The sequence below is a fragment of the Amblyraja radiata genome, chromosome 5 (assembly GCF_010909765.2).
Source record: "Amblyraja radiata isolate CabotCenter1 chromosome 5, sAmbRad1.1.pri, whole genome shotgun sequence".
Taxonomy (NCBI): Eukaryota; Metazoa; Chordata; class Chondrichthyes; order Rajiformes; family Rajidae; genus Amblyraja; species Amblyraja radiata.
The window spans coordinates 21,647,060-21,665,153 of record NC_045960.1 but is presented as its reverse complement, the minus strand read 5'-3'; the positions used below and the strand labels follow the sequence as shown (position 1 = coordinate 21,665,153).

Genomic DNA, 18,094 nt, shown 5'->3' with positions numbered 1-18,094 from the left:
TCCTTGCTCCTTAACTCAAATCCGCTCGCAGTGAAATGAATTGAATTGAATTTAATAAATTTTATTAGCCAAGTATGTATACGTACAAGGAATTGGCCTTGTTGCTTTACTCGCAAGTAACACCATGATATACAGTAAACAATTAAGAATAAAACATTACAATTTAAACATGTGAAGAATGAAATAAAATACCAGAGTAAAAGGAGTCTACTGACTTTTGGTTGTTGAGTAGAGCTTTAATATCTGGCTGTGGCGGCTTTGACAGTCAGGAGTTGCCTTGCATAGGGAAGTGCTTCAAAGAGATTGTGGCCAGGGAGAGAGGGGTCAGAGATGATCTTACCCGCTCACTTCCTGGGCCTTGCAGTGTACAGTTTGTCGATGGGGGGAAGGTTGCAGGCAAAAACCTTCTCGGCTGATCGATAGATGCGCTGCAGTCTCCAGATGTCATGCTTGATGGCTGAGCCAAACCAGACCATGGTGGAGAAGGTGAGGACAGACTCTATGATGCAGTATAACACTGGACCTACATTGCCTATGGCAGATTGTGTTTTCTCAGCTGCTGCAGGAAGTACATCCTCTGTTGGGCCTCTTTGAATGTGGAGTCGATGGTGGCCTCCCATTTAAGGTCCCTGGAGATGATGGTTCCAAGGAATTCAAATGACCACATATGTGACTGTGATGTTATTGATGGTGAGTGGGGGGAGGGAAGGGGGAGCTCTCCTAAAGTTATCCTGGCCAACATGCCATCAGCTTTCTTCACTGCCTGCTGTACCTGCATGCTTACTTTCAGTGACTGATGTACAAAGACACCCTGGACTTGTTGCACCTTCCCTTTTCCTAATCTGACACCATTCAGATAATAATCTGCCTTACTGTTCTTGCCACCAAAGTGGATAACCTCACATTCATCCACATTATACTGCATCTGTCATGCATCTGCCTATTCACCCAACTTATCCAAGTCACGCTGCAGCCTCATAGCATTCTCCTCGCAGCTCACTCTGCCGCCCAGCTTTGTGTCATCCGCAGACTTGGAGATGTTAGATTTAATTCCCTCGTCTAAGTTGTTAATATATATTGTAAATAACTGGGGTCCCAGCACTGAGCCTTGAAGCACCCCACTTGTCACTGCCTGCCATTCTGAGGACCCGTTAATTCCTACTCTTTGCTTCCTGTCTGCCAACCAGTTCTCTATACATGTCAATACCTTGCCCCAATACCATGTGCTCTAATCTTGCAGACTGGTCTCACGGGTCCCAACTACAATAGTCCCACCTGCCTGCATTTGTCCCATATCCCTCCAAACCTGTCCTATCCATGTACCTGTCTAATTGATTCTTAAACAATGGAATAGTTCATGCCTCAACTACCTCCTCTGGCAGGTCGTTCCATACACCCACCACCCTTTGTGTGAATCTTTAGAAGACTCCCATATGTCAGATGTGGCTTTACCCAATAACTGCAGATGGATCCAAGAAATTTACTCTCTCTAGTTCCTGCCAAATAATGTTGCAATTTGCTCTCCCCCAATTTATCACTTCTATCCTAGATTCAGACTCTTTCCTATGTATAACTATGTTAAAACATAAGCACGTGTGATCATTGTTCCCAAAATGTTTACCCACTGAAACACCAGTCTGCTGGCCCTGCTCACCTCTTAATACAAGATCCAGTATGATCCCTCCGCTAGTTGGACTATCCATACACATTTTCAAGAAATCGTCTTGGATATACCTTACAAATTCTGCCCATTCTAAGCCTCTTGCCCTGAGGATGTTCCAGTCAATATTGGGGAAATTAAAGTAACCCAATCTGACAACCCTTTTGCTTTTACATCTTATCATAATTTATCAACATAGCCGTTCTTCTATCTCCCGCTAGCTATTGGGATACCCATGGTATATTCTCACCTGAGAGATTGCATCTTTCCTATTTTTGAGCTCTGCCCATATTGCCTCAGTAGATGAACCCTCTCTAAATGTAGCTGTGACATTCTGCCTGATTAATGCACATTGCTCTCTATCCTGTATGAAACAACGAGACCTTGAAACGTTGAGTTACCAGTCCTGTCCAAGTCCCTGCAATGGCCACCAATTCTTTATAAAGGCAACAACATCATTGTTTCATGCACTGATTCAGGCTTTAAGTTCATCTGCTTTAAGTTCTTCTGCTTTAACCATAATAATCTTATTATTGCAAAAGACACATTTTAGCCCATCACTATCACCATGTTCACTATCCTGCCCTGCCTGTCCTTCATTTCAAACTAACTTGTCATAACCTCTTCTTTGCAGAAATCCACTTGCTGACCTGTGATCTGTTTCCCACCCACTGCCACTCTAGTTTAACCTCTGCGTAACACTAATGAACTTCCCCTTCAGTTCAGGTGTAACCCAACTACTGTATTGTAGGTGGTGAAAAGACTTTGCAGAATCAGGAAGTGAGTTACCTGCAGCAGGATAGCACTCGCGGACTTCTTTTACAGTCACAATATTAGTGTGGCATCCTTTTACAATGCTATGCTGACACTGCTTAATTGGGTTAAGTTTTCAAATATGGTATTACTTCCTTAATAACTGATTCTAACGGTTTCCTGAAAAATAACTAATTAGGATATAGTTACCCACTTTCTGTCTTCACACTGTTTCTAAACATTCACTTTGTATTGTAATTTCTAATTTTTCTGCAAAATTATTTAAATGCAGCTCTTTGTCTCTGACAGCAAACTTTGCCATGAGTGTACTTTTGCCATTACTGATTCATCTTTATCTTCGTGACAACAGTGATGCACAATTATAGAGCTACATACGTAATTTTTCAAAAACGAAAAGATAGGTGGAAATGTAAGGAGAGTAGATGGAAACATAAAGTTACATGATATAAAAAAAAATATATGAGTGGTCTGATGTTTGGCAAATAGACGCACATTAGCAAATAAAGACACACAGTGCTGGAATAACTCCAGGTGATTCTCTCGAGAATATGGATGGGCGACACTTTGGGTCGGGACCATATTTCTGACTGATTGTAGTGGGGTATCGGGGGGGCGGGGCGAGAGAAACCTGGAAGAGAGGTGGGGGCAGGACAGAGTCTGGCAAGCGATAGGCATTTAAAGGTATGTGTGGGGAGGGGGGGGGATGATTGGCAAATGATTGAACAAAGACAGCATAGTTCCAACCACAGATCCGGGCTCTGTTAATTAGCTTTCCCCACTCCTTGCATTAAAATAAACACACTTTGGCCTATTAGCATGACCATGTTCCTTCACCCCTCCCTTTCCTTTGAAATTTACTGATCCTGACCTCTATCTTCCCATCACCTTTCAATTTCTGACCTACTAGTTTAGTTTTCCCTCAGCCTCTCTAGTTTAAACATTCTCGAATAGCACTAGTGAACAGCTCACCAAGGATATTAGTTCCCTCTCTAGTTCAGCTAAAACCCATCCCTCTTGCACAGGTCACTTCTGCTCCAAATGAGATCCCAATGGTCTAGAAATCTGAATCCTTATCCCCTGTGCCAACTCTCGAACCACTCATTCATCTGCATTATCTTCCTCTTCCTACCCTTACAAGCACGTATAATCTGAAGATAGTACCCTCAGGGTCCTGCTTTATAAACATTTGCCTAACTCCCAATATACCCTTTGCAGGACCTTATCTCTGATCCTACCTATGTAATTTGTGCCACCGTGCAATATGACTTCCGGCTGCTCAACCTCCCTTGTGAGAATGTTCTGTAACTGCTCAGAGACATCTGGGACCCTAGCACCAGAGAGGCAACACACTATCCTGCAATTTCGTTTGTTACTACAGAAACTCTTGGCTGTGCCCTTAATTAATGCATGTCTACCCAAATGCCTTTAAATGTTATGATCGTATCTGCTTTGCCACTTCCACAGCAGTGCATTTCAGGCACCTACCACTCTGTGTAAAATACTTGCCTCACAAATCTTCCTCCCTCTGACAGTAAACCTAGTATTTGCCCTCAAGTATGTGATATTTCCTCCCTGGAAAAAAGACTCTGACCATCTAGTCCAGGGGTCGGCAACTTTGTTCTGCATAGGAGCCAGGACGCATGCCTGTGAGCGGATGGCGGGCCACATCTATCATGTATACACATGGATCCCGCCCCTTCGAGGACGCCACTCATACTCACTCGTCTCCGGCCTATTAACAACCACGATCCCGACCAACGATCATAGAGTGGATCTTTGATCCCGACAGTGAGGCCCAGACACAGAAGGTCCGGGGCCGTGCCGGCAACTTTGCGCAGGATGCGGTACAGCCAGAGCTCGGCGCTCGGTGCTGATCGGAGCCTCCGCCATTGCGGCCGCCAGCACAGGCCTCCTTGCATCGCCGCACCTAGGCGCCGCGGCTTCGGGCCTGGGAGGTACCGAAGTCTGCGGGCCAGATAATTACGGGGGAAAAAACCGCCTGCGGGCCGGATAATTTCGCATTCGGCCCGGGGGCCGCAAGTTTCCGACCCAAGATCTAGTCTTTCTATGCCACATCATTTATATGCTTCTATCAGGTTGCCCCTCAGCCTCTGACACTCCAGAGAAAATCACCTAAGTCTATGCAAATGTGGCCTAACTAAAGAATAATACAGCTGCAAAGTGACCTTCTACTTTATACTGAATGCCCTGATACACAAAGACAATGATGCCTTATGTCGTCTTTACCTTCCCATCCACTTGTAGTGCCACTTTCAGGGAGCTATGGACACTTTCTAAAGACCCTGCAATTTACTGGGTTTTTCTACCTACATTTGACCTCCCAAAATGCAATAGTTCACACTTGTCTGGATTAGACTCCATCGGCCATTTCTCCACTCATATTTCCAACTGATCTATATCTCGCTGTATTCTTATAATCTTCACCATCCCAATGCCACCAACTTTCATGTCTTCTGCAAACTTAGTTAGAACTTTACAATTGCTTTCATCAACCCAATGAAAACATAACTGCGACAAATAAGATGATAACGTTGTTATTGTGGTTTTAAAATGATCACTAAATAATTTGAAAGACAGCTTTCACATAATGAGAAGCATTACATACTACACTGTATTTACATAAACTGTAATTTTGTACTGCATCAAATAACATTATTATAAGGAATAACACAACCTACCTCTAAACGATCATTGTTAGATTTCAACAGATTCTCAGACTTTAGCAAACGTTTAGCTGGTTCTGGCACATCCAGGCCCATCTTTAATATACATTTGGACTCTCGAAGTAGTTCAATAACTCTATGATCAAAGTTTGACTGCATACTTCCAGAATCCGGATCCCGTATCAAAAGAGTTCCGTTGAGGACTGAATAAAAATCACATTTAGTATATTAAACCAAATACCTGTAGGCTGGAATGAAATTGAATAATTTTCTGTTCAACTAATTCATGTTAAAACCAAGTATTATTTAAGTTGGATATTTATAAATATCCGAATATGTTGAATTCAAAACATCTATAATTCTAAAGATAGATAAAGTGCTGGAGTAATTCAGCGGGTCAGGCAGCATTTCTGGAGAAAAAAGATAGGTAATGTTTCGGGTCGGGACCTATCTTCAGTCTGAAGGAATTGACCCAACCAACCCCGGTGGAACATCATGTGTCATTGGCAGCCAACCAGAAAGGCCCCCCTTTATTCCCACTCTTTGCCCTTCTGCCAGTCAACCAATCTTCTATCCATTTATGTAGGAAGGAACAGTAAATGTTTGTTTAAACTGACTAGACACAAAAAGCTGGAATAACTCAGCGGGACAGGCATCATCTCTGGAGAGAAGGAATGGGTGACATTTCGGGTTGAGACCCAACTTCAGACTGACAGTCATTTATACAGTTAATGGCAAGACATTTAACAACATTGATATACAGAGGGATCTTGGAGTCCAGGTTCATAGCTCACTGAAGTTGCCAACATAAATAGATAGGGTAGTAAAGAAGGCATATGGTATGCTTCATTGCTGGGGGCATTGAGTACAAGAGTCAAGAAGTTATGATGCAGCTCCATAGAATTTTGATAGGGCCACATTTGGAATATTATGTACAGTTTTGGACACCCCAAGAAAGACGTGGAAGATTTGTAGAGGGTGCAGAGGGGTTTACCAGAATGCTGACTGGATTAGAGGATTTCAGCTACAGGGAGAGGTTGGATAAACTTTGATTATTTTCTCTGGAACGTCAGAGGATGAGGGACTTGATAGAAGTATGTAAAATTATGAGAGGCATAGATAGGGTAGACATCAGACCCTTTTTCCCAGGGTGGAAATGTCCAACACTGGAGAGGAATAGCTATAAGGTAATAGAGGAAGGTTTAATGGAGATGTGCCAGCAAGTTTTTTAACTTATAGAGGGTGGTGGGAGCCTGAAACGCATTGCCAGGGGTGGTGGTGGAGGCAGCTATAACAGTGGTGCTTAAAAGGCTTTTGGATAGGCACATGGAAATGCAGGGAATGGAGGGATATGGATTATGCTCAGGCAGGTGAAATCAGTTGACCTAGGCATCATGTCTGACACAAACAATGTGGCCGACGGGCCCATTCCGTACTGTTTTATGTTATATGCTAATCCTTGCCTCTAATACCATGGCCTCCTATCTTGTATAGCAGCCTCCCGTGCGGCACCTTATCACAGGCCTTCTGAAAATCCAAGTAAACAACATCTAACTTTCCTTTGTCTATCCTACTTGTTACTTCCTCAAGGAATTCCAACAGATTTATCAGACAAGGCCTCCCCTTAACAAAGCCATTCTGACTTTACATATCTGAAAAGACTTTTGGTATCCTCTATTATATTATTCGGCAGCTTACCAGGAGCAAGTTCTTCACACAGAAGTCGATAGGAACATGCTGCCAAAGGAAGTGGTACATGGAAAGCAAAGGTTTATTGGGATATGGGGCAGTCGTAGGCAAATGGGACTAGATCAGGTTGGCATTTTGGTTAGCATGGACGAGTTGGGACAAATGGCTTGTCTCTGTGCTGTATAACTCCAGGACACATTCATCAGACTCTTCCTAATGCCTCTGCATCCTTCCTCCAATGAGCTTATCAAAACTGGACTGAGTTTTATAGAGCTTCAGCATGACTTCACTGCTTTTGTACGCAGTGCCTACACTTTCAATCCCCAAATGTATAGGCCTCATTAACTCCTTTCTCAACCTACTCAATGCCCTGATCTCTTTCAATTACTGGAGCATCCATTCTCCAAAATCATTCTAGTCCTCCCCAAGTTTTAGAACAGTATAATTTTTTTCTTTATTACACTTCTTCATTCTTTCTACCAAATTGCATCAACTTGCTTTTTCTTTGCCGTAAACAACATCTGCCATATGGTTTAAACCCATTCTGTGAGCTTATTTCTATTCTAATAGAGTTTTTGTTTAACATCATAACACCCTTAAGGGCCTGTCCCACTTGGGCAACCTAATCCACGAATTCTGGCGAGTTTGCCCTCGACTCATACTCGCAGCATGGTCGACACGAGGTCGTAGGAGGTCTTCGTATTTCTTCTTCATGCTCGAGAGTGATCTCCGCGTACTCGAGGCCTCAGCTAGGTCGCGGCGTTCTTTTCAATATGTTAAAAAATGCCCGTGAGTAAAAAAAGGTCGCCATGGAAAAAATCTATACTTTTTTTACTCGTAGGTGACTACAGCAGAATGGTGCAAAGATAGTAGTGCAATCTGAGGTAGTGCAAAAAAAAAAACTAAAGTCCCATAATAGAATAACCGAATTAAGCAGAATTAAGAGTATGAGTCAACACCTACAGAAATGAGGTGTGAAAGAGATCATTGGTTCAGGTATCTGATATCAGTAGGGAACGTCTAGGCTTTCAAGCTCCTTTATCTTCTCCCAGAAGGTTGAAGAGAGAAAAGTAGCAGGCACCTTTGACAATACTTCCAGCTTTCCTGATGCAACGGACCATGAAGATGGGCTGGATGGAAGGAAGTGATGAATCTATGATGGATAGCGCTCAGTTCATCATCCTCTGGAGTTTAGCACAGTCAAGGGCACTGCAGCTGCCATATCAGGCTCAGTTACATTCTGTAAAGTATCTGTAAAAGTTTGAGAGAATCTTCATGGACATGCTGTATCTTCTCAGAATGCGAAGTAAATATACTGAAGCACGTTCTTGATCACTGCAACAGTGTGAAAGGATTACGTTACATTGCTGCTGATATGGATGACTAGAAACTTGAAGATATCAACCAAGTCTACAGCACCTCCATTAATGAAGACAGTGTTATGTTCAACCCCCTGCTCCCTGTCAACGTTTTGTTATCTCATGCTGTACAACTCCACGAGGTCCTACCTACTTTAAGTTCAATCAACTTTTCTAACCACCATACCATCAATTTTTAATCTAGTATTTCACATAGAGGTTAGGCATATATGTCCTTAAGTTGAGCAGGTCCATATGAACATATGGAACTCCCATAATTCTCCTGCCAATCACCTATGGGCATGTCTGTAGAAACTGGAGCACATGGAGGAAATCCACACAGGCACAGAGAAAACTTCCAAACTCCACAAATAGAGCACTTTCAAATCTGGGTCACTAAAACTGTGCATCAGCAGTTCTATCAACTGCATGACAGTGCTACAAAACAATTTTGGGCTCTTGTAATGAGTCGAGTCAAACACATATCAAGATACAACACATGTTTTTAAAATCTACTGACAGCATCGGACAACATTACAGTTCCTAGCAGCTACTAATACTGAATGGTGTAGGCAAGCTTTTGGTATGGGATCCCTTGCAATGTTCCTTAAGTTGAGCAGGTCCAGGTAGACGTCCGATTTTGCAAGGTATGAACGCTCCATTAGTTGTTTTGCGCTTCAGACGACCCGTTCGGCGAGTCCGTTGGACTGCGGAAACTCAGGGCTGCTGGTAATTTGGCGAAAGTCCCATCGTTTTGCAAAGTTTTTGAAAAGCTGGCTGGTGAACTGACTGCCGTTGACGGACAGAAGACGTGCAGGGGAGGCGTGCACGGAGAAGTGGCGCTGCAACTTCTCGATAACCGCTTCAGATGTAATGGTTTGGAGTAGATCGATGTCAAACCAGCCCGAATAAGAGTTGACAAGAACCAGATAGTGTTTCCCATGCCATTCGTATATATCAGTGGCTAACGTGGACCACGGTAGGGGAAGAACCGGATGCGTTAGTAAGGGCTGCTTCTGCTGATGTGGCGTCAGGCTTTTGCAGACGGCGCAGACTTCAGTTTTGTCACGTATGTACTTGGTCATACCAGGCCAGTAAAACATGCTTTGTGCGCGTTGTTGGGTTGCCTCTACGCCGGGCTGGCCCCTGTGGACGGCGTCGAAGTACTTGTCCCGGAGGACAGCTGGAACAACTGCCTTGTGGCCCTTGACTATAATCCCGTCCTGTAACACCAGTTTGTCATGAACCAGGAAGTATGGGCGGATTGCGAGCGGGGTGTTGTGTTGTTTATCCAGTCAGCCACGCCGGATGACTGCAGACAGCAATTGTAGAGTCTCGTCAGCAGCTGTGTGCTCTGCCAGGCTGCTTATGCAATCAGTAGGTACATACGATACCTTCATTACCGAGAACTGGTCCTATTCAGAGAGGTGTTGTTCATTATTTTTGCGTGGGGCTCTTGATAGCGTGTCAGCAATGTGCATGTCCTTGCCTTTCTGTAGACAATGTTGAAATCAAACCGCTGCAACTGCATAATCATCCGTTGTAGGTGGACCGGAGCAGCGTGAATGAGTTTATTAAAAATATTGACCTGCGGCTGGTGGTCTGTTTCTATAGTCACAGACTTCCCAAAAATAAAGTCCTTGAATTTTGTGCAGGTGAAAACCACTGCGAGCAATTCTTTTACGATCTGGGTGTAACGTTGTTCAGTGTCAGTTAATGTGCAAGAGGCGTAACAAACAGGCTTGCAGTCACCCTCGGTAGTGGTCTGCAGGCAAGCAGCGGCAAGTCCATACTGGGACACATTGCAGGTGAGCGTTACTGGTAACTCTAAAGCAAAGTAGGCGAGAGTATGTGCGCTAGCCAGCTGCAACTTGAGAGTGTCAAAAGCTCTTTGGTGCTGCGGATACTAGGACCATGCAGCGTCTTTGTGTGTCAGTTCACGCAGGGGGACAGATATGTCACTGAGGTTGGGAATTATTTTTCCCAGGTAGTTGACCATTCCAAGGAACCTTTGTAGACTCGCAATATCAGTAGGAACCGGCATCTCGTTGATAGCTGTAATTTTTGATGGGTCTGGTCTGACACCATCACTTGTGAAAACATGTCCGACGTAGGTAACTTCTGGGACTTGAAACTTGCACTTCAGTGGATTGAGTTTGAGCTGAACGTCTAGTACTTTCTTCAGATTAGCATCATGTTCAGCCAAGTCGTGCCCGTAGACGAGAATGTCATCAGCGATGATGGCGCATGGATACTCAGCAAACAATTGTTCCATCGTGTGCTGGAAAATTTCGCTGACGGAGTTGATGCCAAAGGGCATTCTCAGGAATTTGTAGCGGCCGAAGGAAAGCCGAACGTAGTAAGATTGGACGAGTCTGGGTCCACTGGAATCTGCCAAAAAGAGCTTTTGGCATCCAGAATGGTGAACACTGATGCATTGCTAATTTGAGCAGCAACTTCCTCTACTGTTCGCAAAGGGTAGTGCAGGTGTTTGATAGCAGTGTTTAGATCTCTGGGGTTTATGCAAATACAGATCTTCTCCTTGGTTTTTTTTTGTTGCAACCACCATGGTGGAAACCCAGTCAGATGGGTCAGTAACTTCAGCAATAACACCCATGGAGACCATCCGCTTGAGTTCATTGTGTACCCTGTCACGCATGGCATGCGGAACACTATGTGGTGCTCGAAGCACAGGAGTGACGTTGGGGTCAATGACAATGTGGTACTTGAGGGGCAACTTGCCAAGCTCGTTGTTAAACAGTTCTCTGTATTGCGAGAGTATTTGCTGAGTGGGGCCCTCAGCGTGAAAGAGTTGATGGACAGCACAGCCAAAGTATACCAGGCCTAGATCGTGGCATGCAGTCTCAGAATCCCCCTTAACGATATAAAACTTTAGGGCATGGGGCTGCGATCTATGGTGCATTTTAAATTAGTTTGTCCAAGCGGGTGTAGAACATCTCCCCCGTAGGCCCGAAGCGTAGCCGAGGCCTTTTCAATAGGTTCAGCATTACGAATGTTTTAAAACTGTGTTAACGAGATGACGTTGCATTTTGCACCAGTATCAACCTTGGCAATCACAGGTCTGTTATTCACAAACATGGTTACCTCAGGGTCAAGTTGCTCGTTAGAGGAAGGAAGGAGAGAGTGGATGTTATCTGTACTTTCAGAGAGCTGAGCGGGGGAAGGCAAGTGAGGCTCTTGGTATTCGATATCAGCAAGCTCTTGTTGTACAGGTGCAAGCTCATCCTTGAGGTGGATTGAGTTGCATGGGAACAGCAACATCTTGCAAAGTGGTTTGTGTGTGTGTGTGTGTGTGCGTGTTTGATTGTATTTTCGTCAAAACGGTACACAATAGCGTGAATTTATTTGCAGAACCTTACTCAGCTGTTTCCCGTCGTCGATGTAATAAGTTTCCTTCCGATTTGATGTTATATTTCACAATTTATTGATATTTAAAGTTTAAAAAAGCCAACTTTGAGAATAACTGACTGACAGTGAGACTTTTCTAGCAGCTTCCAGTGATGACACAATGCCATCTCACACTCCTCCAATCACAATGGGATCTCATTTATACAAGTTGCCGTGAACATTCCAACAACCGAAAATGACATCTCAATGTGATCTCTGCTGCGAATACAGAAGGTATGAGATGTTGACAGAGTGTGGGATGGGGGGAGAAGAGGGGAGTAAGGAGAGTGTGAAACTTGAAACTTGCACTTCAGTGGATTGAGTTTGAGCTGAACGTCTAGTACTTTCTTCAGATTAGCATCATGTTCAGCCAAGTCGTGCCCGTAGACGAGAATGTCATCAGCGATGATGGCGCATGGATACTCAGCAAACAATTGTTCCATCGTGTGCTGGAAAATTTCGCTGACGGAGTTGATGCCAAAGGGCATTCTCAGGAATTTGTAGCGGCCGAAGGAAAGCCGAACGTAGTAAGATTGGACGAGTCTGGCTCCACTGGAATCTGCCAAAAAGAGCTTTTGGCATCCAGAATGGTGAACACTGATGCATTGCTAATTTGAGCAGCAACTTCCTCTACTGTTCGCAAAGGGTAGTGCAGGTGTTTGATAGCAGTGTTTAGATCTCTGGGGTTTATGCAAATACAGATCTTCTCCTTGGTTTTTTTTTGTTGCAACCACCATGGTGGAAACCCAGTCAGATGGGTCAGTAACTTCAGCAATAACACCCATGGAGACCATCCGCTTGAGTTCATTGTGTACCCTGTCACGCATGGCATGCGGAACACTATGTGGTGCTCGAAGCACAGGAGTGACGTTGGGGTCAATGACAATGTGGTACTTGAGGGGCAACTTGCCAAGCTCATTGTTAAACAGTTCTCTGTATTGCGAGAGTATTTGCTGAGTGGGGCCCTCAGCGTGAAAGAGTTGATGGACAGCACAGCCAAAGTATACCAGGCCTAGATCGTGGCATGCAGTCTCAGAATCCCCCTTAACGATATAAAACTTTAGGGCATGGGGCTGCGATCTATGGTGCATTTTAAATTAGTTTGTCCAAGCGGGTGTAGAACATCTCCCCCGTAGGCCCGAAGCGTAGCCGAGGCCTTTTCAATAGGTTCAGCATTACGAATGTTTTAAAACTGTGTTAACGAGATGACGTTGCATTTTGCACCAGTATCAACCTTGGCAATCACAGGTCTGTTATTCACAAACATGGTTACCTCAGGGTCAAGTTGCTCGTTAGAGGAAGGAAGGAGAGAGTGGATGTTATCTGTACTTTCAGAGAGCTGAGCGGGGGAAGGCAAGTGAGGCTCTTGGTATTCGATATCAGCAAGCTCTTGTTGTATAGGTGCAAGCTCATCCTTGAGGTGGATTGAGTTGCATGGGAACAGCAACATCTTGCAAAGTGGTTTGTGTGTGTGTGTGTGTGTGTGTGCGTGTTTGATTGTATTTTCGTCAAAACGGTACACAATAGCGTGAATTTATTTGCAGAACCTTACTCAGCTGTTTCCCGTCGTCGATGTAATAAGTTTCCGTCCGATTTGATGTTATATTTCACAATTTATTGATATTTAAAGTTTAAAAAAGCCAACTTTGAGAATAACTGACTGACAGTGACTTTTCTAGCAGCTTCCAGTGATGACACAATGCCATCTCACACTCCTCCAATCACAATGGGATCTCATTTATACAAGATGCCGTGAACATTCCAACAACCGAAAATGACATCTCAATGTGATCTCTGCTGCGAATACAGAAGGTATGAGATGTTGACAGAGTGTGGGATGGGGGGAGAAGAGGGGAGTAAGGAGAGTGTGAGATTTTTGCTCCCCTCCCCCCCCCCCCCTCACGTGGGCAGCATTGATTAGCTCAAGGGAGCGCTGACGTCAACCCAAAAGTCGAGTCCATTCATTGGCTCCGGGAAGCACCGACAGCCCCCCCCCCCCCCCCATGAGGGAAGGATTGATTGCATTGGGGGAACAGGTTGCGTTGTTGAAACGGATGAGTGGTGGAATATTACATTGGGAAAACGGGGACCAATGGGTCAGGGGGTAGAGAGGGGAGAGGGGTTATGGAGAGTGGGAGGGAGTGTCTGCGGGTAGGGAGTGATTGAGGGTAGGGGAAAGGAGAGGGAGAGAGAGGTGAAGGAGGGAGTGGAGGAGCGGAGGAGGTGAGGGGAAAGAGGGAGGGTGAAGAGGAGGGGGAGGAAGTGCGGGAATATGAGGGAAAATGAGCCGCGCCTGCACAGTTGGGGGCTATGGGTGAGTGGTGGGATATTGCGTTGGGCGAACGGGTTACGTTGGGGGTATGGTTGATGGGGTGATTGGTTCCGGGGGCGCTTGTCTCTGGGGTGAGCACCGACGCCGCATTCGGGGACCAGCCCTCCCGTGTGACACCGCCCCCCCCCCCTCCCACCCTCCGCATTGGAGAACGGGGCCCGACAGGTCCCACGGTATAGTATATATATATATCTATTATTCTATAAAACTCTCGCCCCATCCGTCCGACATCCGTCCGGCTGCCTGCCTTTCGATTCGTTCCCGCCGTGCGATGTCACAATGCCCGATGCTCGCGGACGTCCAATCGCGCGCGATGCCCGACGCTCGCAGACGTCCAATCGGAATGGATCCATTTACATGTACGGCTTCCGGCCTGGCTTCCGGCCACATTTCTTCCATTGATTCCCTGCAACTCCGAAACCGGACGCAGAATCGCCGACATCTTTTCCATTTCGGTAGAGATTTCACTTTTCTTTCTAAGTATCCGCTCCTCATTACATTCCGTCGTGTTTAAGTACACGTTTTTTATCAAATCCTTCCCCCCCCCCCCCCCCCCCCCAAATATTTCAAAACTAAACTGGCTTCTCACTCATAGATTCAGCTTCAGCACCAGCCCCTGCTGAACGTTCCATCGTGTGATGTCACAATGCCCAATGCTCACAGATGTCCAATCGGAATGGATTCATTTACATATGCCTTTGCAGGAGCCCCAGCCCATGGTGAACGTTCCATCATGTGATGTCACAATGCCCAATGCTCAAATACATTGTTGCCATAGAGAGGGAGTACAGAGAAGGTTCACCAGGCTGATTCCTGGAATGTCAGGACTTTCATATGAAGAAAGACTGGATAGACTCGGCTTGTACTCGCTAGATTTTAGAAGATTAAGGAGGTATCTTATAGAAACGTATAAAATTCTTAAGGGGTTGGACGGGCTAGATGCAGAAAGATTGTTCCGGATGTTGGGGAAGACCAGAACAAGGGGTCAAAGTTTAAGGATAAGGGGTAAATCTGAATAGCCGACATCTTTTCCATTTCGGTAGAGATTTCACTTATCTTTCAAAGTATCCGCTCCTCATTACATTTCGTCGTGTTTAAGTGCACGTTTTTAAACAAATCCTTCACCCCCCCCCCCCCCCCCCCCCCAAAATATTTCAAAAATAAACTGGCTTCTCACCCATAGAAGCATCACCAGCCCCAGCCCCAGCCCCTGGTGAACGTTCCATCGTGTGATGTCACAATGCCCAATGCTCACATATGTCCAATCGGAATGGATTCATTTACATATGCCTTTGCAGGAGCCCCAGCCAATGGTGAACGTTCCATCGTGTGATGTCACAATGCCCAATGCTTAAATACATTGTTGCCATAGAGGGAGTACAGAGAAGGTTCACCAGATTGATTCCTGGGATGTCAGGACTTTCATATGAAGAAAGACTGGATAGACTCGGCTTGTACATGCTAGAATTTAGAAGATTGAGGGGGTATCTTATAGAAACGTACAAAATTCTTAAGGGGTTGGACAGGCTAGATGCAGGAAGATTGTACCAGATGTTGGGGAAGTCCAGAACAAGGGGTCACAGTTTAAGGATAAGGGGTAAATCTTTTAGGACCGAGATGAGAAAAACATTTTTCACACAGAGAGTGTTGAATCGCTGGAATTCACTGGCACAGAAGGTAGTTGAGGCCTGTTCATTGGCTATATTTGAGAGGGAGTTAGATGTGGCCCTTGTGGCTAAAGGGATCATGGGGTATGGAGAGAAGGCAGGTACAGGATACTGAGTTGGATGATCAGCCATGATCATATTGAATGGTGGTGCAGGCTCGAAGGGCCGAATGGCCTACTCCTGCACTTAATTTCTATGTCTCTATGTTTCCCTCTCCTCACCCCTCCCTCTCCCACCCATCCCTCTCTCCCCCACCCCCTTCCCTCTCTACCCCACCCCCTTCCCTTTCTCCACCCGCCCCCTTCCTCCTACCCCTCTGTCCCTCTTCCATCACTCCCCCTACCCCTCTCCTCCTCCCTCCCCACTCTTCCACCTCTCCCCCCTTCCCCCTCCACTCTCCCTCCCCACTCTTTCCCCTCTCTCCCCCACCCCTCTCCCCCTCCCTCCCTCCTCCCCTCCCTCCCCATCCCCCCTCCCCCACATCTCTCTCACCATCCCCCCTCTCACCCCCTACCCCGCTCTCCTTTCCCTCCCAAATCTGTCCCGTTTCCTCCTCCTCCTCTCCCGTCCCTCCCCTCACCCCCCCTCCCCCCACCTGTGTGTTTGGGGGGTGGTTAATGTGAGTGTGATGCCGCAGCCCCCCCCCCCCCAAACGCCATTGGGGAAACAGACCCAACGGGTCTGCACTTGGTCTAGTTATTCTATAAAACTCTCGCCCCATCCGTCCGACATCCGTCCGGCTGCCTTTCTGCCTTTCGATTCGTTCCCGCCGTGCGATGTCACAATGCCCGATGCTCGCAGACGTCCAATCACGATGCCCGAGGCTCGCAGACGACCAATCGGAATGGATCCATTTACATGTACGGCTTCCGACCGCATTTCTTCCATTGATTCCCTGCAACTCCGAAACCGGACGCAGAATCGCCGACGTCTTTTCTATTTCGGTAGAGATTTCACTTTTCTTTCTAAGTATCCGCACCTCATTACATTTTGTCGTGTTAAAGTACACGTTTTTAATCAAATCCTCCCCCCCCCCCCCCCCCCAATATTTCAAAAATAAACTGGCTTCTCACCCATAGAATCAGCAACAGCACCAGCCCCTGCTGAACGTTCCATCGTGTGATGTCACAATGCCTGATGTTCACATATGTCCAATCGGAATGGATTCATTTACATATGCCTATGCAGGAGCCCCAGCCAATGGTGAACGTTCCATCGTGTGATGTCACAATGCCCAATGCTCAAATACATCGTTGCCATAGAGGGAGTACAGAGAAGGTTTACCAGACTGATTTCTGGGATGTCAGGACTTTCATATGACGAAAGACTGGATAGACTCGGCTTGTACATGCTAGAATTTAGAAGATTGAGGGGGTATCTTAGAAACGTACACAATTCTTAAGAGGTTGGACAGGCTAGATGCAGGAAGATTGTTCCAGATGTTGGGGAAGTCCAGAACAAGGGGTCACAGTTTAAGGATAAGGGGTAAATCTTTTAGGACCGAGATGAGAAAAACATTTTTCACACAGAGAGTGGTGAATCTCTGGAATTCACTGGCACAGAAGGTAGTTGAGGCCAGTTCATTGGCTGTATTTAAGAGGGAGTTAGATGTGGCCCTTGTGCCTAAAGGGATCAGGGGGTATTGGAGAGAAGGCAGGTACAGGATACTGAGTTGGATGATCAGCCACGATCATATTGAATGGTGGTGCAGGCTCGAAGGGCCGAATGGCCTACTCCTGCACTTAATTTCAATGGTTCTATGTTTCCCTCTCCTCACCCCTCTCTCCCACCCCCCTTCCCTCTCTACCACCACCCCCTTACCCCTACCCCTCTGTCCCTCTTTCACCACTCCCCCTACCCCTCCCTCACCACTCTTCCACTTCTATCCCCTTACCCGACGCCTCTCCCTCCCCCACCCCTCTCTCTTCCGCTCCCTTCCCCTCTCCCCCACCCCTTCCCCTCTGTCCCTCTTCCACCACTCCCCCGTCCCTCTTCTACCACTCCCGCTACCCCTCTACCCCTCCCTCCCTCCCCACTCTTACCACTTCTCTCCCACTCTCTCCTCCCCCTCTCCTCACCCCTCTCCCATCCCTCTCTCCCCCACCCCCTTCCTCTCTCCCCCCACCCCTTCCCCCTATCCCTCTGTCCCACTTCCATCACTCCCGCTACCCATCTCCTCCTCCCTCCCCACTCTCCACTTCTCTCCCCCTTCCCCTCCACTCTCCCTCCCCACTCTTTCCCCTCTCCCCCCACCCCTCTCCCCATCCCTCCTTCCTCCCCTCCCTCCCCATCCCCCCTCCCCCACATCTCTCGCCCCATCTCACACCCCCTACCCCGCTCTCCTTTCCCTCGAAGTTAGACATAAAAAAACCTGGATAAACTCAGCGGGTGCGGCAGCATCTATGGAGCGAAACCCGGAAGAAGGGGTTTCGGCCAAAAACGTTGCCCTTTTCCTTCGGTCCATAGATGCTGCTGCACCCGCTGAGTTTATCCAGCATTTTTGTTGTTGTACCAGCCTCTCT

At 46.5% G+C, this 18,094-nt stretch overlaps 1 protein-coding gene across 1 annotated transcript in view; it reads right to left on the bottom strand.

The window, feature by feature from the left end:
• The window catches only part of LOC116973727 (dynein heavy chain 8, axonemal-like), a 622,328-nt gene that overhangs the window by 451,878 nt on the left and 152,356 nt on the right, over positions 1–18,094 (bottom strand). Inside the window, 1 exon segment of the mRNA XM_033022036.1 lies at positions 5,134–5,321. Coding sequence (XP_032877927.1) covers positions 5,134–5,321 — 188 coding nt within the window.